At 40.4% G+C, this 25,260-nt stretch overlaps 1 protein-coding gene across 1 annotated transcript in view; it reads right to left on the bottom strand.

Annotated features, from left to right (window-relative positions):
- Mrc1 (mannose receptor C-type 1) overlaps nt 1-25,260 on the bottom strand; it is a 92,116-nt gene that overhangs the window by 13,278 nt on the left and 53,578 nt on the right. The window contains exons 11-23 of the mRNA XM_052728935.1: nt 23,372-23,520; nt 20,317-20,516; nt 16,935-17,062; nt 16,018-16,105; nt 14,665-14,809; nt 13,147-13,188; nt 11,649-11,812; nt 10,625-10,692; nt 8,937-9,037; nt 8,181-8,323; nt 7,348-7,462; nt 3,125-3,291; nt 1,384-1,486 (exon numbers count right to left, since the gene is read on the bottom strand). Of these exons, the coding sequence (XP_052584895.1) occupies nt 1,384-1,486; nt 3,125-3,291; nt 7,348-7,462; nt 8,181-8,323; nt 8,937-9,037; nt 10,625-10,692; nt 11,649-11,812; nt 13,147-13,188; nt 14,665-14,809; nt 16,018-16,105; nt 16,935-17,062; nt 20,317-20,516; nt 23,372-23,520 (1,613 nt within the window). The remainder of the gene's footprint in view (nt 1-1,383; nt 1,487-3,124; nt 3,292-7,347; nt 7,463-8,180; nt 8,324-8,936; nt 9,038-10,624; nt 10,693-11,648; nt 11,813-13,146; nt 13,189-14,664; nt 14,810-16,017; nt 16,106-16,934; nt 17,063-20,316; nt 20,517-23,371; nt 23,521-25,260) is intronic.

Below are 25,260 nucleotides of genomic sequence, written 5' to 3'. Positions count from 1 at the left end.
GTGATGTGCCTCACTCAGTACCTAAGAGACTGCCAAACTTTCTTTCTGGGCCGTGTTTTTTAACCATAACTCATTTTTAGGAAGGGAGCAGCCTCCCTCTCCTCTGTTGCTGCCATCTTGTGTTGGTAGGAGACCCTTTGACCAAGGGACCCTGAACAGACTCCTTAAACTGTCACATCTTGTATGGAAGTGTTATAACTCCCCAGCCTAAGGAGACTGGGCACCATTCCATCGGAAATTTTTTGGACCATTAAAAGTGCTAAATAGAGCTTGAAGTGAAGCTAAAAAAAAAAAAAAAGAACAGTTTCACAGAATCTACACACAATCAGAAAGTTTGAGTTTTCTGTCCAGTTTGCTTTTTCCTAACAATATCTGCAGGGGGGAAAAAAGCTACCAAAATATTGAGAGGTTTATTTCCATAAAATTAGATCTTAGGCAATGTTTTATTTTTAATTTTATTTTCTGTGTGTAGGTGTTTTCCATGCATGCGTGTCTGTATACCCTGTGTGTGCAGTGCTCATAGAAGCCAGAAGGTGTTGGGTCTCCTGGGACTGGAGTTACAGATGGTTGGAATCTGAACCTGGGTCCTGTACCGCTGCTCTGACATCTCTCCAGCCCCACCATGTGTTTTCCAAAAGCTTCATCACTAGCTCATGGCACTACTGGGAAGAAGAGCATTGGAGATGGGTCTTAATGGGAGAGAGTTGTCACTGAGATCATGCTCTTAAAGGGGCCAGAGCCCCTTTCTTTCTTTTTTCCTTTCTTCCTTTTCTTTCTCTCTCTCTCTCTCTCTCTCTCTCTCTCTCTCTCTCTCTCTCTCTCTCTCTCTCTCTCTCTCTCCTTTGTGTCCTAGTCACCATACATGGACATTCTTCTCTGCAGCCTGATCCATACTGGATTATGCATCACCACAGGCCTGAAGGGCTTGAGCCTAGAGACCAAGAAATGGAACCTCAGAAACACAGAACCAAAATAAACTTTTCCTACTTTTAAGTTGATTCCTTTGGCTATTTTCTCATAGTCACACACACACACACACACCTTACTGGCATATATTCCAAATTTCTAACAATCTCTTTTTAAGTTTTCACTTCAAATTTAATTTACACAGAACTTTCTGGAGTGATAAGGGAGCAGACTCGTAAAGTATACAAAATACAACGTCTTTGGGGAGGGGTAGATCACTTCTTTTATCTGTCATGGGCTCATGTGGGTTAAACTATCAAAGAAAAACCTATTGATATACAAGGAAATGGCCTTCCTTTTGAAAACACATGTAAAAATCCAGCCCTTGCTGCTGAGGTTTGGTTTGGTTTGGTGAGATTTGGTTTGGTGAGGTTTGGTTTGGTGAGGTTTGGTTTGGTGAGGTTTGGCAGAACTTACCAGGCTGTGTCTGGCATATATAGCCTTGCTTACTGTCACAAGTGTCATCCATCCATGCCCCTGCTTCTCGAGACTTGCCACCAATCACAACAACACAGTCAGCCTGTACATTTGTGGATAAGGAAAAAGGAAGCAACAAGTATAAATTAATGACTATTTAAGTCAATTCATTAATAAGAAAACACACTCTCATTATTCCTCCTGACAATTTTTTAGATAATCCTTCTGCCCAGTATATTCAACCCATCATCACTTTCCAATTGCTATCTCTACCCCTCATGTAGATCCCTCACACCTGAATGTTCACTTCCTGTTGCTGTCCTGGTGTGTTCTGTCTGTTTTAACCTCAGTAAGTTTTCAGCCCTATTTTACACAATCAGGATAAATAATTTCTGCAAAAAAAAAAAAATCACTTACTCATCAAGAGAATGTCTCTACCTTGGATATAGCAATCAAGTTAATGGTCACAAGAGCCACGTTGGTCAGATCATTTCTCGACTCAGCGTTACTCTTTGCTTTCTATCTGACAACGCACAGACTCCACCATGGAGCATCAAAGTTCCTCTCAATTCTGCTTACTCCGAGCTTATTCCTACTTCTTTTCTAACATAAAAACCCCCAATGCTGTCAGAGACATTTACTCATTCCCAAACACACCTGGCACCTTTTCCAGGCTGTCTTTGTTCAGCCCACTCACCTAGCATGGCTCCTATCTTCAACCTCATTAGTGTTCCTGATAATTATGTTTTAAGATTTTTGAAAAATTCCCCCACAGTTGGTTCTTTTCCACAGCCCTCCTCCATACATACATCATGTCATGCAATGACATTGTCTGACACAAAGAGCCCCATAGGCATGTGCCCACCAATAATGTCACCCTTTCCATGATGCTGTATCCTCTCTCTTTCAGGATTGGGAAGCAGACTGTCATGTTACACTCTAATTTCTCTATTACCTTGTTTCTAATATAAGACTTGTGCTCAGGTCTAAGATTTTCATGAGATAAAAACAGACTCCTATTTTTTTATGCTGTTCTTATTCCCTAGGGTGATGTCTGATATCAGCCAATTGATTGTTCAATGATATAAAACTGTAATAAAGTTTTTTTTAAAAAAGGAAGGTAGAGAGGCAATAGTCTATATTGTAATGTATAGAAGCATTAAGCATGGTGTTTGGTACAGATCAAATGCCATATAAATATAGGATGAGTAATATATATTATATAGTATATAGTATATATAGTGCTGTATACTATATATAGTATATATACTATATATAGTATATAGTGTATAGTGTATATTATAGAGCATATATATTATATGTAATAATATATTATATACTATATAATATTATATATAGTGTATATATAATAAAATATAGTGCTGATGCTGATGATGTCTTCAAAAGTAGTGATGGCTTCCAGATCAGCATCACAGTCCCTGCAAAAGCTATAAGGGATGGGGGCAGATGGTGCAATCATAACCTTAGGTTCATGTTTTTGTCCCGGGTATCAGTGAGGCTTAGAGTGAAGCTGGATTTCTACTGCTTATTGCCAATGAAAGGTTCTTAACTAAGCCTACAGCCCTTCCTTTAAGGTTGATTCATCCTGAAACTGATAAAATCTGCAAAAAAGGAACACAGAAAGGAGGAGTCTGGTGGAGATTTCACAGCAAATTAATCAATAAGGTGACTCTGTGCACATGGAGAGGGTATGGGGCAGTGATCTGAGAACTGTACTCACGTCTTCATAAGACAAGCTGCTTCTTCTTCCACCAGGGTAGCCTTTCCCCCAGTTTGTATAATGAACTCCTCGTCCATCTGTCCAAAGGAACGTGTGTTCTGAATTGACATCATTTAGCCCAGTCCAGGCATTAAAAGTGGAGTCTTTCATATGATAGGTAATAAAGGCTGAGAGAAAGTTATACAAGATGACTTAAAAATTGGTATAGTGAACAATCCAAGCACAAAATATATTTTAAATATGCTAATTTCAAAATAGGAGCATACAAGCCAAGACTTTTTGTTTCTATTTCTAAACAATGCAAAGCATTAAAAGAGCCATACTCTAATCTTTGTATCACATCAGCAACTTAGTTTTGGACTTTGATGTGTTCCTAGGTTCTACATAACCACTGCAGACAGTTGGGAGAGTTGTATCCTAGCCAGGGGCACCAGAGAACAGGCTAAATGAGTCTCAAACCCACCCAATATCCCCTCTTCATGTTGGATACCTCAATATGTGCTGTGGCTGCCTACTATCCTGCAGAAAGAAGCATGCTCTTCTAATTCATTAAAACTTAGCCTATAATGCTATTTTGCATTTTCATTTTTAAGGGTTTATTTTTATTGATGCACGTGTGTGTGAGTGCACTTGTGCGCAGTCGAGCGTAAAGGTCATAAGTGTTGGGGTGCCTGCAAAGACCAGAAGAGGATGTTGGATCCCTTGGAACTGGAGCACAGGTGGCACAGGAATGTAGTCCCAGCAATCTTGAGGTTGAGGCAGGAGGATCACAAGTGCAGCATCCTCTGGGCTACAGAATGAATTTAAGATCAGCCTGGGAAACTTAACATGACCCTATCTCAAAAGATAAGATGAAAAGGTGACTGATGATATAGCACAGGCAGGACTCTAGTTTCTGTCTCCTCTACTTCCTCTCCAAAAAAATCCTGTAAGCTATCAGTTGTCCTGATTCTATAAATAAAATAATCTGGTGGAAATAATTAGAAGAAGAAGAGTTATGAGAAGAGTTTCCAACCAGAAGGCTCTGAAAATCAAAGCCATTTATCAAAACAAGAAGCACCCTGTTCCTAAAGTTTCTGTGTCACAGGATATCCAAGCAAGGGTTACCTAACTGGGGTCTTTCCAGGCAAGCAACTCCTGGGGACCATTGGCCACTTAATAAGGGATGTACAGACCCGACATCCTTAAGCTAAAGGGTTCATATCATAGAATTAGAAGATCTATATAGAATAGTATGGCTTTTTGTTGTATCAGTAATTTCTGTGGTAGAGAGAATAGGAACAAAAATCAAGAATCAATGACAGATTTCAATGTCCATATGCCCAGTACCTTCCCTTCAGTCTGCCCCATGCCTCCCTCAGCAGTTGCCTCTTGATCCTACCATCCATACCTGACCCAGGGACTGCCGGGTAGACAGAGTCTCTGTTTACTAGAGCAGCAATATATGTCCCCTGAAGATGGACAAGGAATGGAATGGCCCAGCATTTGGGTACTCTGATAGACAATGCAAAATAGGGGCCAGCGAGATGGCTCTATGGTTGAGAGTGCTTGCTACATTTTCAGAAGACCCAAGTTCAACTCCTAGTTCATAACCACCTGTAACTCCAGCTTCAAAGGATCCAATACCTTCTTTCAGCCTCTGCAGGCAGCCACATGCATGTGGCTCTCACACACTAATAAACATAATCACTTGCTTGTGCATGAACAAACAATTCTGTGGAACAGCCAGTGCTAAATCAGTACCCTGTTTTCAAATAGGAGAGCCTTGTTCAGATATTCTTTTTTCTCAATAACTAAAAATAAGAATACCCCAAATGTTTTCCTTCCAATATTCTTTAGTGAACTAAGAGTGAAGATAGATACTCATTTTGATTTTATTTGCTTCCTAAATAAGATGGAAACATTTGTGATCAACTTGAAATGCGATGTGGAACAGCTCTATCTGGGAGCATACCGCAATGACTTCTGATGCCAACAGCCACATTAAGTATTCAACAACGTGTGTCTGTTTTGCCAGGAATAATGTTATTTTATCTGAAAATTGCTTCCTTCTGCATGTCTCCACTGCTCAGGTTCTAATTATGTAATGCCAGGAATCAGCACTTTGTGGTGAAGAGAGGAAATCCATTACCGTGTTTCTCTGCTGGGTAGCTGAGGCAAAAATGCGGTAAGCCAGCTCGAGAAATGTGAATGTTATGTTCTTGTATCATGTGCTGTGGTTTGACCCTTTGCTTTGGGTGTCGAACAGCTGGTGAACTTGTCAAAGATACTTGTGGAAGCGTGGTTGGTTTCATGTGTAATGTGTTCTAAGAGAGTGCACATCTGCACATTGAGAGACCAAGGCACTTGTGAGAGCCACACAAAGGTTTCTAGGATCTTCTTTCCTATACTTTTTCATAATTTTGGGTAATGGTTTTGAAAATAAGAAATGCTCTGTGGCTGGAGATAGGGAGCAGTAAGTAAGAGTGGGGACCCAAGTTTGGATTCCCCCAAACCATATGAAAGCTGGATGTGATGATACACATGCCTGTCATCCCAGCACTGTGGAGGGCAGAGACAAGAAGGGCTGGCTGGATGCTAGCCTAGTTACAACTTCAGTAAGAGACCCTGACTCAGAATAACAAGACAGAGAGTCACAGAGCAGAGGGAGACACAGCTTTGTGCACCTGCACACACAGGCATGTGCACATCATACAAGCATATCACACACACACACACACACACACACACACACACACACACACCCCACCTATTAAACTAAAAGAGATGTTAGAACATATCTAGTCTATTTTTCTTCCTACAACCTTCTTATACATTTAAATACATAGCAAACCTCTATTGGACTTCTGTACACAACATGCTGGCCAGTATATGTGGCTTTATGGTATCCTGCTGGGCACCCCCCAACTTAAACATTTCAAAATTCTTTGAAAACCTCACCCCCTCATGAAGCAATGTATCTCATCAGTTCTGGCTACTGAAATGGCTTTCTGATTTTGAAATTGTATGTATTTTCCTGCAACTGTCACTCAATGGGCCAGATTTTCCTCTTAGGACCATATAAGGTGACCCTTCAAGACCATGTGTTTTCTTTCTCAAAGTGCTTAACCTGAGGGTCTCTGATCCATAACTCAATTGCTGTGGTTTCCCAACCCCACAATAGTTTAGTCTGAATCTCCCAAACTTATTCAACATCTTCCTTAAAGCACAAATCATAACTTGAATGGTATACCTATTTCAGCAAGGGTAGTCCCCAAAGGATCATGCAAGAGAGGTCAATGCCTTTCATTCTGTGTAGAAAGAAAGTCTGTGTGTGCATGCATATGGGCATGTGTACTGAGACCAGATGGTACCTCTGTGTTTTTCCTCAGGAACCAGTCATCTAAGAGTTTTTGAAAATGGGTCTCTTACTGGTCTAGAGACTTGGTTTTGCTAGGCTGGCTGGCCAGGGAATCCTCAGGGTTTTCCCTCTATCTCCCAGTTCCAGGACTTAACACGTATGTCACCACACCAGGCTTTGAACACAGTTGAACTCAGGTCCCCATGCTTCTGCAACATGCTCCTTATTAACTGGGCCATCTCCCCAGCCTCAGTTTCTTTTGACAGAAGAATGAACTTGAGGACTTCTGCCTGGTTGTGGTGAATACTCTCTTACCAGACACTCCCATAACTCCAGCTTATCTTTGTGTCTCATCAAAAAAACTTTTTCCTGCACTTGTTCAAAGTTCACATTAGAACCTCAACTTTGCTGTGTTGTAAACGATATGATCAAGAGCCAGACAGGGAGTATATGGGAAATGAGCAGCTGCTCATTGTATTCTCAGAACCACTCTCCCTTGACTCTTTGCATAACAGGATTATTGACAATGGAATGGGATTTGCACTGGCACCCAGGGTTTTGATTCCAAACTCCACCTTCTGACCAAGCATGCTCCTTCCCCCAAGGCTCTATGAACATCACTTCCTTGTCCACAAAGTGGAGTAATAATTCCTGGTTCATAGAGTTGCTATCAAAATTGGAAAGGATTTTATGTAAAAAAAAAAAATCCCAGGATGGTATCTAACACTAAATAAAATCAGTCTTAATAAGTAATTTATATGATTTTCCCCTACTGGCTCTTATTCTAGAAAAATAAAAAATCAGTTATAATAAGCAATAGTCTATCTCTCTAAGGGCAAATTTACATATACATTCGTTACTGACAGGAACATAGCCTACGCACCTTGCTCCTTCGCATTCTGTATGGACACTAAGTTTCCTTTAAATCCTATGCAAGTTTTTCGTGCCTCTTGCCAATTTTTTTTTTCCTCTTCAGCAAATCCAAAAATCCTTAAGCACTGAAATGGAAGGAGAGGACAAAAGCAGAGGTTTTAGCTAAAGGTAATAAACTTCACATCAAGAAATCAAGTTATTCATGAAAATTATAGCTAAATACAAATTTTCTCAGGACCAAAAGAGAATTTTTTTTAAGTCAGCTTAATGGTTCACAGATTTTCTTTGCAGAGTTTTATTTTTCCCTTGCGATAAAGGGCACAGCTCTTTGGATAATATCTCAAGTATGTACTTTCCATTTAGAATTTGTGATGGGAATCTCCAGTTTTTCTTGTAAAAATGGTCGTAAAGTGATGAAGTATGAAGAAGGTGACTTTGAATGGTGAGACTGTCATCTGTCACTGCTCTACAATGAACAACACTGTTGGGGTTTAGTGCATCTGAATACTTCGTCCCCAGCTGGTGGTACCGGCTTTTAAAGAGTATGCAATCTTTGGGACATGGGCCTGGCTGGCAGATATAGGACACTGGAGACAGGCCTTCAGGGGTCCAGCTCCTCCCTCTTCCAGCCCTTTGCTTCCCAATCCACTCTAAGGTGTGAGGAGCCTCTACCATAGGCTTCCACCTCCATGGAGCCGTTTTGCTCTACCTACTCTGCTCTGCTAGACTCAGTCTTCTGAAATTCGGAGCCAAAATCTCTCTTGTTTCTATTGTGTATTTTGTTACATCAACAAGTAAAGCAATGGTTACAAATGGCAGGACTGAGATTAATTTTCCCAATACCTTGTTGTTGTACAAATGCCAACCTTCCTTGCAGCCACCCGGTGTCGGGGGTGTGGTAGGAATGGCAGTGGCATTGATGCTGCTGTTATGTCGCTGGCAGATGAAGTTATTTGGAAAACCACAGTTGATGTCATTCCAGAAGCCTGCAAAAGAGAAAAGCTATGGTGGATCTCCATGCTCCTAGTTAAAAACAAACCTTCAAAGACACAGTATCTGAGACAGAGTCTCAAAAAAATGGTTCAGAATGTATTTTCCTTATTTTCACACATGACTAGAAGAGCCTATGCAATGTCTCTCTCACTGTTTCGCTTAACTATAGGCTGAGCAGGCTCTTGGTGTTGGAGATATATTATTAAATTATTCATCACCCATAGTCAATCTAGTAATACTTAAGTATGTGTTCATCTTTAGATGATACTTCATTTAATCTTGTCAACAATTCCCATTTTCTGGAATGAAAAAGACTAGAGAGAGATAAAGGTAGTTATAAACATATTCTAGGTCTTTTCCTCACATAAGAACATTAAAAATGTCTCACAATTTGGAAGAAATAAGATGATGTGTCATTTGTTAGCTTGCTCATAAACATCCTGATAAATTTATCTTTGCAAACTGAACCATTATGCTGATAAAATTGGGAGTCTCTGTTCTTTTCCTTTATAAGTGCATTGCTTGCTACTTTCAACCTAAAGACACAGGGAATGCCACACATCACACCCCAAAGCAAGTTCAATAAGATTGGTGTATATGATCTACCTGAATTTGTGTACATCGTTACACAGTTTTCATCATCATTTGCAAAGTTGGGTTCCCCTGTAGCCCAAGCCACAAAATCTACTTTGCTTCCATCCATCCAACTGGAAAAGAAAATTGAAGCATTTTTCAGCAATTCAGCCATAAAAAAATGACTGGCTACAACTTAGAGATGGTAAAGGGCAAGTGTATCAAGATGAGGGGAGCCTAGGATGCTTCACAAACAGAAGGGGAACCTGGGGAGATCAGCAGGAACTCCCAAATGCCTGCTACTTGGCATCCCTTGTGTTCCTCTGTAGTGACCCTGATATTCTCAGGTCAAGTTCATGAACAACCACAGTTAGATTTAATCTTGTAAACTACAATTTGTCTTTATTTTGGGATTTCAGACTCCATCACTAAAGAATCTACTAAGAAGATGCACCACAATGATGTGAATACTGAATTCTGGTCCACCCTCTTTGTTCTCCTCAGAACAAGCTCCTGATAGACTTGAAGAGGGAGACACATACAGCCTGATTAGTCTGGAAGCCAGCAGCAAAATTCCTTCCACAGTACTCTTCAATCATGATTTCCACACAATTTAACTGAAATCACACAATTTAACTGCCTATAAAAGGGGCAGCAAATACAGAATTTCTCATTAGCTCCATTCTGAGTCTTTTGCTTATTCTGTTTTTTCATAAAGTGGGTGAGCCAATGACTATTTTCATAAGTTACAGAAATTCAAGGACCCAGAGCTGGAAAGAAAATAAATCATAAAAATCAGCCCTCTTATTTTAGAGATGATCAAATGAGTGTTGGTCCATAAGGGCATCCAATGTCTCTATTCCCTAGAAATAACAAGCTTGACTTTAGGTCTCCATTGGTCAAAGACAGCAATCAAAGCCACACAGAATGTATGCCACTAAGACAGCTGTATGAAGGATGGACAGACATATCTGCTCTTGAAATTCAGGAGAACATATTAATGAACATAGAAAGAAACTCCCAAGTTATAATAATTCCCTCCCTCCAGTACAGCCATTCCTGATCCTGGTGTCTAACGAAGCAGTAAGTCTTTTCTTCTGAGAAGAAAGTTTCACCATCAACTTGAATACATTGCTGTGAGGTGGGGCAAAGGAAAAGGGACATTTGGTACTATGTACCAACACTGATCCAAAAAGGATCACAACTTTTAAAATAAATTCACTATTCATCTCTATTTAACATACTTTCTTATTTGATGATTTACTGATGGCTGAGGACCCTAAAATAGAGACTAGTGACATTTTATGAGGTTAAATCCAGTTTTGAGGGTTTTTTTTGGTTTTGGTTTTGGTTTTGGTTTTTGAGACAGGGTTTTTCTGTGTGGTTTTGGTGCCTGTCTTGGATCCCTCTCTGTAGACCAGGCTGGCCTCGAACTCAGAGATCCACCTGGCTCTGTCTCCTGAGTGCTAGGATTAAAGGCATGTACCACCGCTGCCCAGCCAATTTTGAGCTTTTAAATAATTAACAATGTTGAAATTCTTAGTGTAATAATCTTAAATAGGTTTCCTTTCATGTTTTATAGGTTTTTGTTTTGTTTTGTTTTCAGATTCAGATTGCCATAGAACTTTTAATGCATTCGGCAAGAAAAGATCTCAAAACAACTCACAGATATTTATCAGTTCTCTATCCTAAACCATGACACTTTAGCTTGATTTACTTACATGAACTTCTTATCCAAGCTGATCAACAAGCCAATAAAATATGGTGACTGTGCGCCATTCTTGTTCATCTGGAACATGAAAGTTTACATACACAATTTACAGTCATCTACTAAGAAAGTACATACACAATTTACAGTCATCTACTAAGCAACTTCTTGGGCAAAACCTATATATTAGTAAGGCAGCCTATTTATTCCTCATGCAGAAATACTGTAGAATTATATTCATAAAAATGAAAAAAAAGTGATCACAATGCAATAATCTCTGTTTATAAAGCAAATGCCTTAAGTCATTCATTATAATACAAATGTCTATGACAGTTGGTTGCTGAAGAGAACCTTTAAAACAAAATATGCAGTGGGATTTGTACATCAAAAGAAATACTTTTTCACACGTAAGGATTTAATATGTAGTATCTATTCCAGACAGGCATTTATGCAACATTAGGATGTATTCTGAGAATTTCAAAGCAAAGCATATCCACAAAGACGCTAATGATAAACTAGAGCTTCATATCTTTGTAGTCAAATGAACTTTTCCTTTAAATATTGATCAATCCATTTTTTATGTTCTCCCCACTTCCTCTCTGGCAAATAATGAGGAGGACACGTGAAGTTTTTTGGTTTTGCTTTTGTTTTAGCAGAAAGGTACTCAGCAGGAATAGCTGAAAATTTGGGTACTACTGAAATATTTATATAAATAGTAAAACTGTACTGTCTGTTCACCAATAATTTGATCCAACAAACAGATCTTTTAATAAGTAATCATACTGTTTGTTATGCAAGTGGTCTGGAATTTAGACATAACAATTAGTTAGGATATAATCCTTGAAAACTAAATTCACCAACTCAAAGGAATTGTCATAATGTTTAGACTTATGGCCCTATCTTAGAGCCTCTGGAATTTTTATCATTTACCCTCAACTTCAAATTTAGTACACAATTTGAAAATACGTTCTAAGGTACTAGTCTCAGGAATTATCTTTGTTTACAGCATGTCCTTCTGCTCCTAACCATATTCTTACATATTTCCACAGGAACTTCTTTTCACTTTCACTTTTAATCGTAACAAGATCACCAAAATTCTTCTTGCAAAATGCCCGTGCATTGTCCATGGTGTCCTTCTCTTTGCTAAAATAATACTGGTAGTCTTTGTAAATGACCCACCCATCTGCAGTAACTGGTGGATCTGAAAAAAGAAAGCCATAGCAAAAGGTGATGTTTTTATTCAGATAAATTAAAGAATATGGTAAGTAGAGGAAAGAGCTATGTCAAAGATATGAACAACTCTAGGACTCTAGAATATGCGGGATGTCTCAGTCAGAGACAGACTGGATTATTCCAGGCCAAATATCTATATCTACCTTCTGCCAATCCTACAAAGCCTATTTCTCTTCTTAAGTAAGATCCATGGGTTGCTAGTGGGTAAAAGAACTCCTGGCATTACTTTCATTGGCAGGAAAACCTAGCTAGGAAGACGTATACAGCAGGTGTCTGTGATGTTTGAGGGCTAAGACATTGGAGCTATGAAAACTCAGATTTCAGCCCACTACAAAAAAAAAAAAGACTTCTTTTTTTAAGTTTTATTTATTTATTATTTTATGTATATGAGTGCTCTGTCTTCATGCACAACAGAAGGGGGAATCAGATCCCATTACAGATGGTTGTGAGCCACCATGTGGGTGCTGGGAATTGAACTCAGGGCCTCTGGAAGAGCAGCCAGCGCTCTTAACTGCTGAACCAGCTTGTTTGTGGTAGAATTAGGGTACCAGGCAGTTCATTCATGAAGAAGTAGGCTTCTAAGATTTCTTTCAAAGCATGGAATTTTATGTTTCTATACTGGAAAAGGTTACAAAGACCTTTATAACCTAATTCTAGGAACCTGCGTACATCAGATTACAATGGAAAAGACTTTGTAAATGTGATTAAATTAAGGATCTTGAGAAGGAAAGATTATCCTGGATTATCTTGGTGGGCTTTAAATCTAATGCAAGTGCCCTCAAAGAAGGATGCAGAGAGGAAGGTCCAATACACAAGGAGGCCATATGACAGCTGAAACAAGATGCTACAAGGCTGGTTTGAAGATGGAACCAGGGGGCATTTAGGAAAAAATTCAAGGAACACAAGTAAAGGCAACTGACCAGAACCTCTGGAGGGGTGTGGTTATGTGAGTGAAGGTTTGTGTTTTGACTCAGAGGAACCAATTTCAGGTTCCTGACTTGCAGAACTTTCAGAGAATAACAGTGTTGTTCTGAGCCACTGAGTTACAAGTCAATATGGCCATGTGCTAAAGAAAGCCTTGGACCGTTGGATTTGACTCCTAAAACCACAGAAATCATGCTAGCAGGGTGACTGGTGTGCCCAGCCTGCTCACTGGAGACAAAACTCCAACCCTCCATGAGATCCTCAGAGAGACTAAGAACTCTCTGCTTACCATCCTCTCAGGATAATATTTTTCATTATAAAAGGAAAGGAATCAGAAAAGGCTATAATAAAGAAATCAGAAAACACAGGAACACTTACTGTCTTGAGGAGCAGGTGTGGGCTCAGATAGTAATGTTTTCCCTATAAAAATAAGAAAAAATACATAAGGTAATCAAGCATCTGCTAGTACCACTCCTTGTATTTTCCTGTGTCTATAAAACCTTGACCATTTCTCACACTTGCCCCCATTCCTCCCTCCAACCCACATCACATTGTGGTTAAAGAATGAAAGAAAAAGAGAGGGACTAAAGTTTGTGTAAATTGAATAGTGGCCACCATAAGTGGGAAGGCATTTCTAGGCCCAAAGAGTGCCATATAAAGGAAATAAAAGAACACTAATTTCAGAATCGTAAAGCCCAGCTTCAAATCCAAAACACAGGATTACACTGCTTGGACTTCATCCCCATCCCCTCTAATTACAATTATACAGTATGTATAAATAGGCAGGGTAAAAATTTAAATTTTTAGTATGTGGCCAGTGTTCACTTCATAGTTTTTTAAGGGGACATGTTAGTAGTGGCTATGAAATAATGTACAGTTTATTATCTGAAACTATTTAATGTGAAGTCATGTATAGATAAGACACAAATATATTCTTCTTAAAGAATCTTATGCTTATTAAATGTATATCTTACTGGAATTTTTAAAAGGCATTTTTCTTTCAAAACAGTTAATATCTGGATTTTGTTGGAATTTAACAAGATAATGCATGTCTTCTAGTTACCACATTTTCTATCTACCAGAGTATAACAAAGCTACTAACAACATAAAAAGGCCAATGCGAGCCACTGGCAACAAGAGACCCTTTTAATGCTAATCCAGAATGAGGAAAGCGTGTGTATACAACCAGCAGAGGGCAGTACCAGGTCTCTTAACTGCAGAATGGGGCCAGCGGCCATGCTTCCCCAACAGCAGAGGGCAATGTGGTTCCATTCATCTATCGCAATGGCGTCAATGCACGTTTTGATCCAAGAAGGAGCTTCCTTGTTTCCTTGTTTGTTGTAACCCAGCTCCTCTGGCCTCAATGCCTGACCTGACTTTGCGCTATTTTCTAAGTCACCATAAAAAATAATATGGTAGGTCCCATAATACCAGGGACTTGCTCACACTGCTGGTTCTTAGCATGTGTTTTGAGCATTAGAATATTCCGACTCGGAGGGAGCGTCTACCTGAGTCAGGGATAAAGTAGAAGGTCAGGGGGTGAAAGTTCCAGAAAGCGAAACTGAATTGCCTTCCTACTGAACTACAGGGCAGGACTCCCACTTGCCCCTACAGTTGCAGAGTATGGCCGGAGTCCCGGCTGCTGGTGGGAACATTTCTGAGGACGTGACTCTTGTCCTGTATTCTCCGGTGGCCTTTTGATCTTCTGTTCCTTTGGAACATTTATCTGGACTCAACGCCTTCATTCTTATCCTGTGAAATAAGGGCCTGACACTTCCCTGATGTTGGTATTTTTGTTTGTTTGTGCCAGCAGAAGGAACATACTGGGGTGTCAAAAGGCCAGTTCTGTAATCTAAGGTGTGTGTGTGGGGGGGGGGGGGGGGGCAGTGTTCATACCTTTTTGTATCTGACAAATCCAGTTGTTGAGGTGTTCACAGTTAATATCATTCCAGGACATACCAGGGTCTCCTTTCAGTTCACCACAGTACTCAACATTTTGGTAATTATTTGGCTCACCATAAGCCCAATTTTCATAGGAAACCTATATTGGAAAAATTACACTCAATCTTAACCAAAATGCCATGGTGTTATGCTGCTAGAAACATTAGGCTGCAGATATTAACCATGTATAGCACAGCAGTGCAAATCCAAATGGAAAACTGAAAGAGGAGATGTTTGGACTTTTCATTCATTTGCTTTTCCCTTTTAGCTTTGGAAGAACATTTTATGGACATGGGTGCAAAGGAAACAGCTTTTATTACATGGAAACTTTTGAAGCTGACCAGAGTGGGGAATTGATTCTTATAACATTTTCTTTATTCTCATTAAGCAAAATGGATCCAAGGGCCACAGAAGTGGGATTTATACATAGGAAAAAGTTAGCAAGAAACTTCCACTTCTCAGTCAGTAGTTGTAATTTCCTAAATTTACAGCCCATTCTTAAGGGACAATATTTCAGTAAGCTGTTGGAAGCTTTCCCTCTATTACCCAGGCTACAGAAAAATAATTAACTCTTCTTAAAGAAGAAAAGGGGGCTTATAAAATGCAGCTAACGGAATGACCAGCCTTTGCCACAATGAGCAATGGAAACAAACTGGGGCTCTGAGTTTGGTCATTTGGGTTTTGATAGTTTTCAGTGACCAGTCAGAGTCTGGAGGGTTTGGGATTAAGCATTTCGATCTGCTTTCTGTAAATACAAACATGGAATCCAAACATCAATGCAGCTACCAAATAAACCATCTCACTAAGTACCTTGAAAGATGCCCGTGGGTTCAGAGAGGAGGTAGCATTAATATTATAAAACATCCTTTCCCGTGATGACCAGGGCTGCTGGATGTTGGCAGCAAAAGCCAGAGCTCCCCACTTCTCAAATTTGGAGAAGTGTGCCTGGCTCTGGTGGCTACCAAAATTGTGTCCAATTTTGCTGAGCTAAAGGCAGCTGCAGAACAGCTTTGAAGATGGTCAACTATCTGCATGCTGGTTTTGTACAGAATGGAGCTATTTTACGTTTCATATAAACTGGTGATGTGGCTTTTCATTCTTTATGTTATTTTCATCCCCTTAGCCATAGCTATATTTAGAGTACATGGAGGCCAGGGGCTGGGCAGTGAATGTATACTGCACTTGTATTTATTTTGCATCAAAAAAAATCTCAATTACTTGCCTCAATAAAATGCCAATTAAGCCAAATGATAATGTCAAAATAAATATATTACAAGGTAAGAAAATGATATATTTAAAACTACTTACAGGAGAACCATCACTCCAGGTGAACCCCTCTGAAGGACTTCCATAGGTCAGTCCCAACCAAAACAGTTCATGGTAGCTTCCACTGGCCCTGCAACATATAAAGAAAGTATATGCTGTGTCCTGAGAGGACTTTAGTCATTCAAAGGACCATCAAGAGTTGATAGGTCCCTCTGAAACACATATGAGATAATACACAGGCAAAGAGATTAGTAACTAAATGTATGTGTCCTACAAAAACATGTCTTTGAGGGATAAGTCTCATTGACCACTTGATGTGCTCTAGAAACATCTACCAAACAAGTCCCTGGGCATACCCATAAGGGATGATCTAGATTATGGGAGTCTCTAGGCATGTTTGTGAAGGATTATCTTGATTAGATTGAAGTGGGTAGGCCTACCCTAAAGGTGGGTGGCACCATTCCCTGGACTGGTGTCCTACTACGTAGAGCGATAACTAGGTGAGCAGCCTATTTTTCTCCTGTTTCCTGACTGCTGATGTAATGTGACCAGCTGGTCTTCCACTCCTGTTATCATGCTTTCTCTGCAAGGATGGCATGAACAACCTCTCAAGCTATAAGCCACAATAAGCTCTGTCACCTTTAAGTCATATCACAGCAAAGGTGACTAAGAAAATGTGAATTTGGGTACTACTCATCAATGCCCTGAAAATTGACAATTTGGGGGGATAGGGGGTCATAGTAGAGCACTGAAAGACATTCATTCATTCAAGTAAGGACTGAATGTCTTGTGTATTTATAGAGTGATTGACTGCAGGATTTATAACTATTAAAGGATTTTGAAATGAAACTTAATCAGAAAGGGCCTATGGATTTGGGGTATGACACAGAAACATGAGTATTTTCTCATCATCCCCAAATGGGTTACGGACAGCGCTGCTATACAGAAGAGGGACTTACGTAATCAGCCTCCATATCACCTGCTGTTCATCTTTGTTCTTAATACTCGCCAGCTCGCCACCTATCGCTCTGCAAAAATCTCGAGACTCAAACCATGTTTTCTTCTCGTGTTTTCCTTTTGCGTACAGCTAAAGAAAAGGTTTTGGAAATTATTTTACATGTGGTAACTTATCAAATCAAGATAAATAAATCCTCTCCTTCCAATGAAGTTTCCTTTATAGATAGAGAAGGTAAGCAATGCGATGATCTCGAACAGGGCAAGCCTCTTGGTTGAAAATTAATTTACAAGTGGCTATCTGGACGGCTAGACATGGGCCTGAGGGTAGAGGGTGCGATTTCATTTGAAAATAAAAGCAGTTTAAAGCACAGGACAAAATAGATTAAAATTCTGGAAGCTGAAGACATGTGGACTGGGTATACAGCTCATTGTAAGAGAGGGAGAGCAATTGGGTTAAGTATGAAAAATTGCATTGGGACACAAAAATGTAACAAAGTTTTGATACAGAAAAAAATAAACATGAGTAAGCAAAATGCTTTTCCCTTTGTTATCCTGTTCAGCTTAAACAATGAATACCCTGGCAAACTTTCAACAGTGTTGGTGGTGTCCTTCAAAAACGGTCATCTCCTTTCCTTAAGTTTGCACATTTTAACAACTATCAGAACACATGCCATAGCAGACTCTCGCCTGACAGAAATGGGTGACAGTTAAACCAAATTTTACAAAGTGTGTAACTAAGTACTAGGTCTTAGTACTTAGTACTTAGTCCAGAGGACTGTAAATAGGATCCACAATGGTAGTGTAGGACATGCTTAATGATGCAGGAGCTAGTTAACTGTAGAGGGGAAGGGGAAGGGCCCATGGTTAAAATGGTAAGTAGCTCATGTGTTACAGTGAGACAGGATTCAGGTAAAAAGAAATGTTAGCAATGGAACACAAAGACGTTTGTAGCTAAATATATAAGAGGAGGGACAGGGCCCCGAGCTAGTGACAACAGGCCCGCTAGTCTCCTGAAGGCCTTGAGGAACATATGTAAGACATCACTGTCCTTTCATACATCTTCTAAGGCACCTAATTAGAACAGATAACATAAAGAAAGCTGCTAAGAAGGCCTACCGATTCCAGGAAGGAGAGCCTAGACTACTCTGCAGAGCTCACTAAAACCGATGCACCTACTTCGTGATAGCTGTTGAGAGACAAGGAGAGTGTGGACTGGTTATCAGCACTTTTCAAGTATGGAGGCAGCAGCACCGGCCTGTGACTAACAGCTAGCTTAAAAGTCATAGTCGATAACTAGCTAGGCAAAAGTCAGGACTAAATAAAGAGAGGCCCACCCACCCCTAACTGGGTTGACTGGACAGGAACAGGACATGATTATCTCCCCACAGAGAGTGGGGTCATCTAACTGCTCAACTAACAAAATTACTTTAGTCTTTGTCCAGTGTTTGCCACAGAACTACAAAAAAACCTGAACAAAGAAGTTCAACAGTTTCCCCTCTTTGGGGAATCCCTTGCCTTCTTGGGAGTAACTCTCACTTTGTCTTATTTTTTTTCTTTTTCTCAATTTCTCATTTTTCTATAATTCTCCTTAAGAAAGTATGTTTCTGTTTTGCATACTCCCACAAAGAGCTTTATCTTTAATCTTCACTGGCATTGAGACAATAAAAATCAGGAATTATTCTCTCAGGTCAATTTTTGGTGACTGTCCTTGGGTCAAGGATACCTGGGCCAAGAACAGTACCATTTCTCTTAAAAATTGTACCAGTACCAGTATGCTAACAGTACAGGAGTTCATTGGAGTCACCAATTTTTAATATTTTTCTTCCATTATTCTTCTTGAGTCATGGCTCTCACCATCATAGGCTTGCAGAAAATGTAATTATCTTCCTATGTGTTGTGGATGATGCCTAGGTAGTTAATGCCTACACCTTGTCCTGGGAATGACTTAAACTCCATGAGTAAGTGTGTCTTAAGCAAGCTTTCTCAAAGCAGCTCCTTCAACCCTACCTCAGATTCCTACACCCTGAGTTTGGTTTCCTTAACTTAACCACCCACTGAATTTAATTAATTCCTGAACATCTGGATTGTTGCTACTGGAATTCCTAGTTCACAGCATAGCTACAGACAATTCTACTGTGATAAATCTCTACAGCCTGTTACCTTCAGGCATGTGTATGGTGGTAGATCTGGCACTTGGATGATAATGCGAAATCTCCAGAATCCGTTTTACAAATCCTCTTTTGTCTTGGACCCATATATTCCCTCTCGGGAGAATTATATATTTAGCTCTGACTAGTCAAACTAGATTAAACAATGCATGGGTCCCCACTGCTGCTAATAGAGATGACCAGCTCAACTAGACACATCATGCCCTTCTTGAGTTAGAGCCCAGACAACTTCATCTTCTCACAAGTGATTTTTTCCTTTCTTCAGCACTGGAGGTGGAACCCAGCGCCTCTCACACACTGAGCAAGGGCTCTACCCCTGAGCTACATCCCTAGGCTCTGACTGAATTCTTCTTCTATCCCACCAAGCTGTCTTCTGAAGCATGTCAGGGTCATGTGCCTTTGAAAGGGACTGAACAAAAGAGGTCTTGAGCTTTATCATTAAGCAGTAGATACATTTCTGTATTAAAATAAATCTAAATTTTTCCATGAAGATTATGACAACCAAGAGAAAAAAGGTCCAAATCCTTATTTCATTAGAGTTGTGACTTTTTTTAAATTTGTTTGTTTTGCTTTTGTTTCTGGTCTTGTTCCTGTTTGTGTTTGACTGGTTGACTATTTTGGTGAACTTGATTGCAAAAGGAGAAAACAGAGGGTTCAATCTAAGAATATATAAAATAATGGCAGAACACTGAATCCTCGTATAAAGTTATTGGGGGGCTATGTAGTTGCAATACTTTAATCTTCCATCATGATAGTCATTATGGGTTAAATAAGAAATGAAGCATGAACTCTTTAATGCTAACACAACATAACTGTAGACCAGTTTATCAATGAAGCTAGCAGAAAGCTTGCGCCTGAAAGCCAGGGCAAAAATGAAGTGCCAGAACTTAGAGTAAATAGGGGTAATTCTTCACCAAAATGAAGATGGCAAGCTCAGAACAGGGCTAGAAAGCCCTGGGAAACGGAGGGGAAGCAGAGGGAAGGATACCAACAAGCAGATGATGTAAGAGGGAAGGTCCTATCTGTCCTGTGGCCTGTGTTTGTGGGTCTCAGTTAATGAGTCATTTGTATCTATCCAAGGCACGCTCCATCAACAAAATCAGATTAAAATTTCTGCATGTGGAACCTGAACTGTGTGTTTTATTTTATTTTTTTGTTTTTGTTTTTAGTTCCCGGGTATTTCAAATTCTTTATTAGTTTAGCAAGTGATACTTACCTTGAAGCACATGCTGGTTTTGCTGGTGGTACCCCAGTCTTCCGGACATTTGGGTTCAGGGGTTGTTGTGGGCTCTGGTGGGCGAGTCACTCCTTCTGCCCAATGTTTGCACACAAATTTTGCCTTTTCCTCACATTTTAAAATGTCCCATAAACCACCTGCCACCCCAGTTTTCATGGCAACACATCCTGTCTTTCTCCCTGCATGAAACACAAAGTAGAACTCAGTCCACAGGTGCTTGCTCAAGCCCTGCCATGCTCAAGAAAGGCTAGGTGCTGATATAGAGTGGCACATCCTTGCATGTGATAAGGAAATTCAGCATTTGGAATTTGGATCACCACCATACCTTTGCCTTTTATTTGTGGGTTTTATATTCCCAACATGATCATCATAAGTGTAGGGAGTTTTGAAGGCATTTTTATATTTTCCACATCTGGCTGGGTGGCCCACATTTAGACATTTAATAATAAAATATTTCTGCTATAATACAACAATCATAGCATAATGGATTTTCCTTCCTGCCCTCCTGCCGGCCTTCCTCCTTTCCTTTTTATGTTTCTGAGATTTCCCTCCTCCTGCCATGGTCCACTTCATGCTTCAGAACGGAGGCCCTTGATAGATTTCTAAACAAGACACATCTGAGTTGGAGGATTTGGGTAAGTTACTCAAGCTCTCTTCCTTCCTCATCTTAAACTGCAAACAGCAGGCTCCATGGAGCAGGGCTGGGTTACAGGTAACAAAGGAGTTCAGGAAAATCAAACAATGATCACAGTAGGAGTAACACTTTCTCATTCTCTTCTGTGGTCATTGTAGCAAGAAGTAACACAGAGGTTTGAAAACATCAAGATTCTTGCTGCTAAGAGGAGCTAGTATTAGTAGTTTTCAAAGGATATTAAGTGCTTACAAGTTTATAATCATAGTTCCAGGGAGATACCACTTCTCCAGAATGTTTTCTCTAAAGTCCCCAATTTCCTGACACCTGAGCCTTTTCTCCGATTCCGAGAGTCCCCTCCCTTCCACTATCAGTCTTGCGCTGAGACTGACTACTCCGTGATGGATGACAGCTGAGGCCCCAGGGACCCACTGATCACAAGAGTCGTTCCTCTTGCCTGACACTCAGGCTGGGCACCCAAATGCCTGCCTGTTCCTGAAGCTGTATGCTCTGGCACTCAGCCAACATCTCTCGAGCCAAAAAACATCGTCTTTCTGTCCAGTACCTATGCTGTGGTGGGGCCTGATGACAAGGGCTGTGCGGGGTCCTCTTTTCCCTCTATTGGTCACCAGTCTGCAAGGGCCAAGGGACAGAAGCAGCAACAGAAAGCTCTGGACCCAGCCTGTGAGCACAAATGAAGACAGCCCTCCAGGAGACTACTTTTGGAGAAATAGCTCAACTTTTTTCCAGAGTATAAGGAATATATAGGATTGGAAAGCTGAGGGACAAACCCTAATTTGCATTAAGTGGCACGATCCTATCACAAGGCTTCATATGTGGCGGTAGGGTCCTATCAAAATGGCTAGAGCACTTGCCTAATTGCCATGTGGGTCATGGGAGGCGGGGGGAGAGCATTTGCAGGGAACTGTGTCAAGGGTCACCCTTGAGATAAGTCAGGCATCCTGGGCTTAGAGACAGCCTCCAGATAAGGCTAGGTAGAGAGCAGGAAGCTTTGCTGGGGAGGGAGGGAGTTTCCAAGTTGCTGAGCTTTTGGAAAAAGCTGCCAGGTCATGAGAGACTGCAATCTCAACCAGTCAGCAATGTCTTCCAACAGGGCTGTGACGTTAGCACATGGAAGGCTGAATCAGGAGGATCCCGAGATTAAGGTCAGCCTACACAGTGATCTCCCTAGGAAGTTCTACCAGCTACACCAGTTCCTGTCTAACCCTGGACTACACAAGAGACTTTGTCCTCAAGACTCAATGGTCACAGCTGAGTTATGGTTCCAGTTTAATGAATTGTTATTCTTAAAGGCATCCCAGGGTTCTTCACTCAGAATCCTCCTGGTACATAAGTAACAGAGACCAAGCAAAGCTCCATAGGAAGAGTTGTGACTTTAACCAAGACTGAAACAAACAAAAAGAATTCATTTGTTTACATGCTCTGGGATCTCACAATTCCTATAATGTTTAATAATTTCATAATCAAATAGCAGTTGCACAAACAATAAGCTGATTAGTGACATCTGTTCCTCACTCAAAACTGAGAATGCAAACTCAAATCACTGCTGGAAATTAGGATGTCTCAGGCCAAGTAGCAAATCCACACATAGCTGTTATCCCTCTTTTAGCTTTGATTCCGGCACAATGACTTGTTTTCTGTAAAGGATGTTGGACCTTCCAAGTGATGTCATATTCAGTAATATCATTCACTAGTAATACCAGTGTAGAAAAATGATAAAGGAGCTTTCAGTGTCTGTTAGAGAGGCCACTTATGAGCTTCAGTTAGAGAAAGTAAGTCACAATGGAAGGGCAGCTGGTTGGTTCAAAACCAAATAGCTCAGACTTGATGACTACCCAGATAGTGGAAATCTAGGCTTGGGCAGTTCTAGTCCTATAATTTATGAGTTCCAACTTCTGCATCTTTTAAATGAAGATACTTAAATGACCCTTGTCATTCTTAGAAGGATAAGATAAAAATCCAAGTCATGTAAATGGCTAAAGATAAAGATATACAAAAGAAACTAGAATAATGATCCCCAGGAATTTTCTCCTTGAGCCCATCATTCAAGCACGTGAATATTCATATTCAGCCTCACTGAAAAGCTTTATATCTACTTCCCATAGAGTCTTAAGTTTTCAGAAGTTAGGCAAATATTCAGAACATCTGTGAGTACTTGGAAATTTGCATCTTTTCAAATACACCAGGACCAAATTACTTAACAATTTTCTCTTCCTTTTTGCCCTGGAATACTGCACCTGGATGGGAAGGAAGGGGTAAAGAAGTGTAAAAGTTACTGGAAACCCAATTGGCTTCCACGGTGCATTGGGAAAGGTGTGTGGAGGAGTGACAGGCTCCCTGAGGGAACGAGGGAAGGACACTCTGAGCTCAACACTCCCATACCTGGCATGTCGGCGTTCCAGTGTGTGAACTGCACCTGCTCTTCCACGGTCCAGCGAAATGTCCCTTTGTTTTGGACATCTGAAAGTCCTGTCCAGAAATATTTTTCAGGCCTCAATCCAACCAAACTAGTCAGGAATGCTTGTTCATATCTTAAAAAAAAAAAAAAAAAAAAAAAAAAAAAAAAAAAAAGTTACATTCAACTAAACTTCAGAAACGCTTATGCAAATTTCTTAAATTATCAACATGAAACGTATTTAATGGTATGTTTGAGTTGTGATTTAGTCAATAATTCAAAAATATTGCATTGCTGTTCTGGAGCTATTTCCTCTAGATTCTAACATTCTCTCTTGATGGGAGGAGACAGGAAATAGCTCCAGAACAGCAATGCAATATTCTTCTTTACATGATTTGTTAACCAAGCAATCACAGAGCAGTCCAGAATGTATCCCCATGGTACTTAAACAGATTCACCTCCAATGTCCTAAAATAAGCTGTATCTGAGTTCTTGTGGTCAGATGTTTATATTAGCATCTCATTGCTGTGCGAGGAAGATGAATGTTGAAATGCAATCCCTTGATATCTATTTTTATCACAGGATTTTTAGTATCAGCAGGACTCTGGATTTTGAGTCTGCCTTGAAGCACTGAAACTACAATAACTTTTACTTTTTTTTTAAGTTTCTTGAGTGTATAACCCAAGCTATGCAAAGAGTAAATAAAAATAAGTAAATAAATCTCAAAGATGGATGAGACCTCAGAGGTTAAAGTTACATTTTTAAAAATCCTCTATTTTCTTTTGATTTTCTTGACCTATCAGTCTATTAGCCAAACCAAGCAAAAACTTAATTGATTAATTAATTAGTTAACTAAAATAAAAGGAGAGAAAGAATGAGTAGATTATTTGCAGATACTGTGATATATATTTGGGAGGTTGGGGTCATAACTTTAGGCCTCTAATTCTAACCTGTCTTCTTTAATAGTAGGTGATATGACCCACACTAGCAACGCCAGGGGGTCTCTATGCCACACCCTGGAGGGAGGGAGGCCGCACAGAGACACAGGAGAATCTTGACAGGTGCTGTGTTTCCCTGAGCAGACTGTTAGCAAGCACACTCAAGGAAGGACGTCTCTCTAACAGCTCAAGAACACAGTGTTCAGAAAGCTCCCCAGGGCTGAGCAGGTGGAGACTCCTGGAGGATGGCAAGACAACAGAGAAGATGGACTCTCCATTTGCCTTCTCCTCCACCTCACCCTGGGTGTCCAGAGATCAATGTTGGCCATCTTCCTTCCACCTTGTGCTTTGAGTCCTGGTCTCTCACTGAACCTGGAGCTCACCAGGCTGTCTGGCCCATGACCTGTAGTAACCCTCTCTCTGCATACACTACAATGCCTGGCTTTTTACCTGAATGCTGGGGGTCCAAACTCAGTTCCTCATGCTTGTGTGGTGAGCATTCTATTCACTGAGCCCTCTCCCCTGGCCCTCTCCTTATGCTATCTATCCTTCAAGTGAATCAGAAAATTTAAGGGCTACCCAGAGTTCTTTGAGCTGTTCAAGCAAATGAATGGAACTCAGCCTGGGGTTGTAAGATTGTCTTTCTATAGCTGGTCATTTAGAAATGCAGGCAAACAGCTTAGGGCTTGCAACCTGGCCCTGACACGGGTAAGGTACAGTCTGGAGGACTGAACCCTTGGCCTGTAGGGTCTGTTGACATTGCCATGCAGATAGTGTAGGAATTGAATTATATTAGGGGACCTTGGGCTGAGGTCACTGAAGAATTGCTCACTGGGGGGTGTGGGAAGTCTTGACCCCTTTGAGATCACAGAACTGATGGAGTTGTGAGTGTGTGTGAGGAAAGCATGCATGTGAGCTGGTCTCTCCTCAGTCAGTCC

The sequence above is a fragment of the Peromyscus californicus genome, unplaced genomic scaffold, assembly GCF_007827085.1.
Source record: "Peromyscus californicus insignis strain IS unplaced genomic scaffold, ASM782708v3 Scaffold_8__1_contigs__length_139910024, whole genome shotgun sequence".
Lineage (NCBI taxonomy): Eukaryota > Metazoa > Chordata > Mammalia > Rodentia > Cricetidae > Peromyscus > Peromyscus californicus.
The sequence above is the reverse complement of the archived record's forward strand: the minus strand, read 5'-3'. Positions and strand labels throughout refer to the sequence as shown.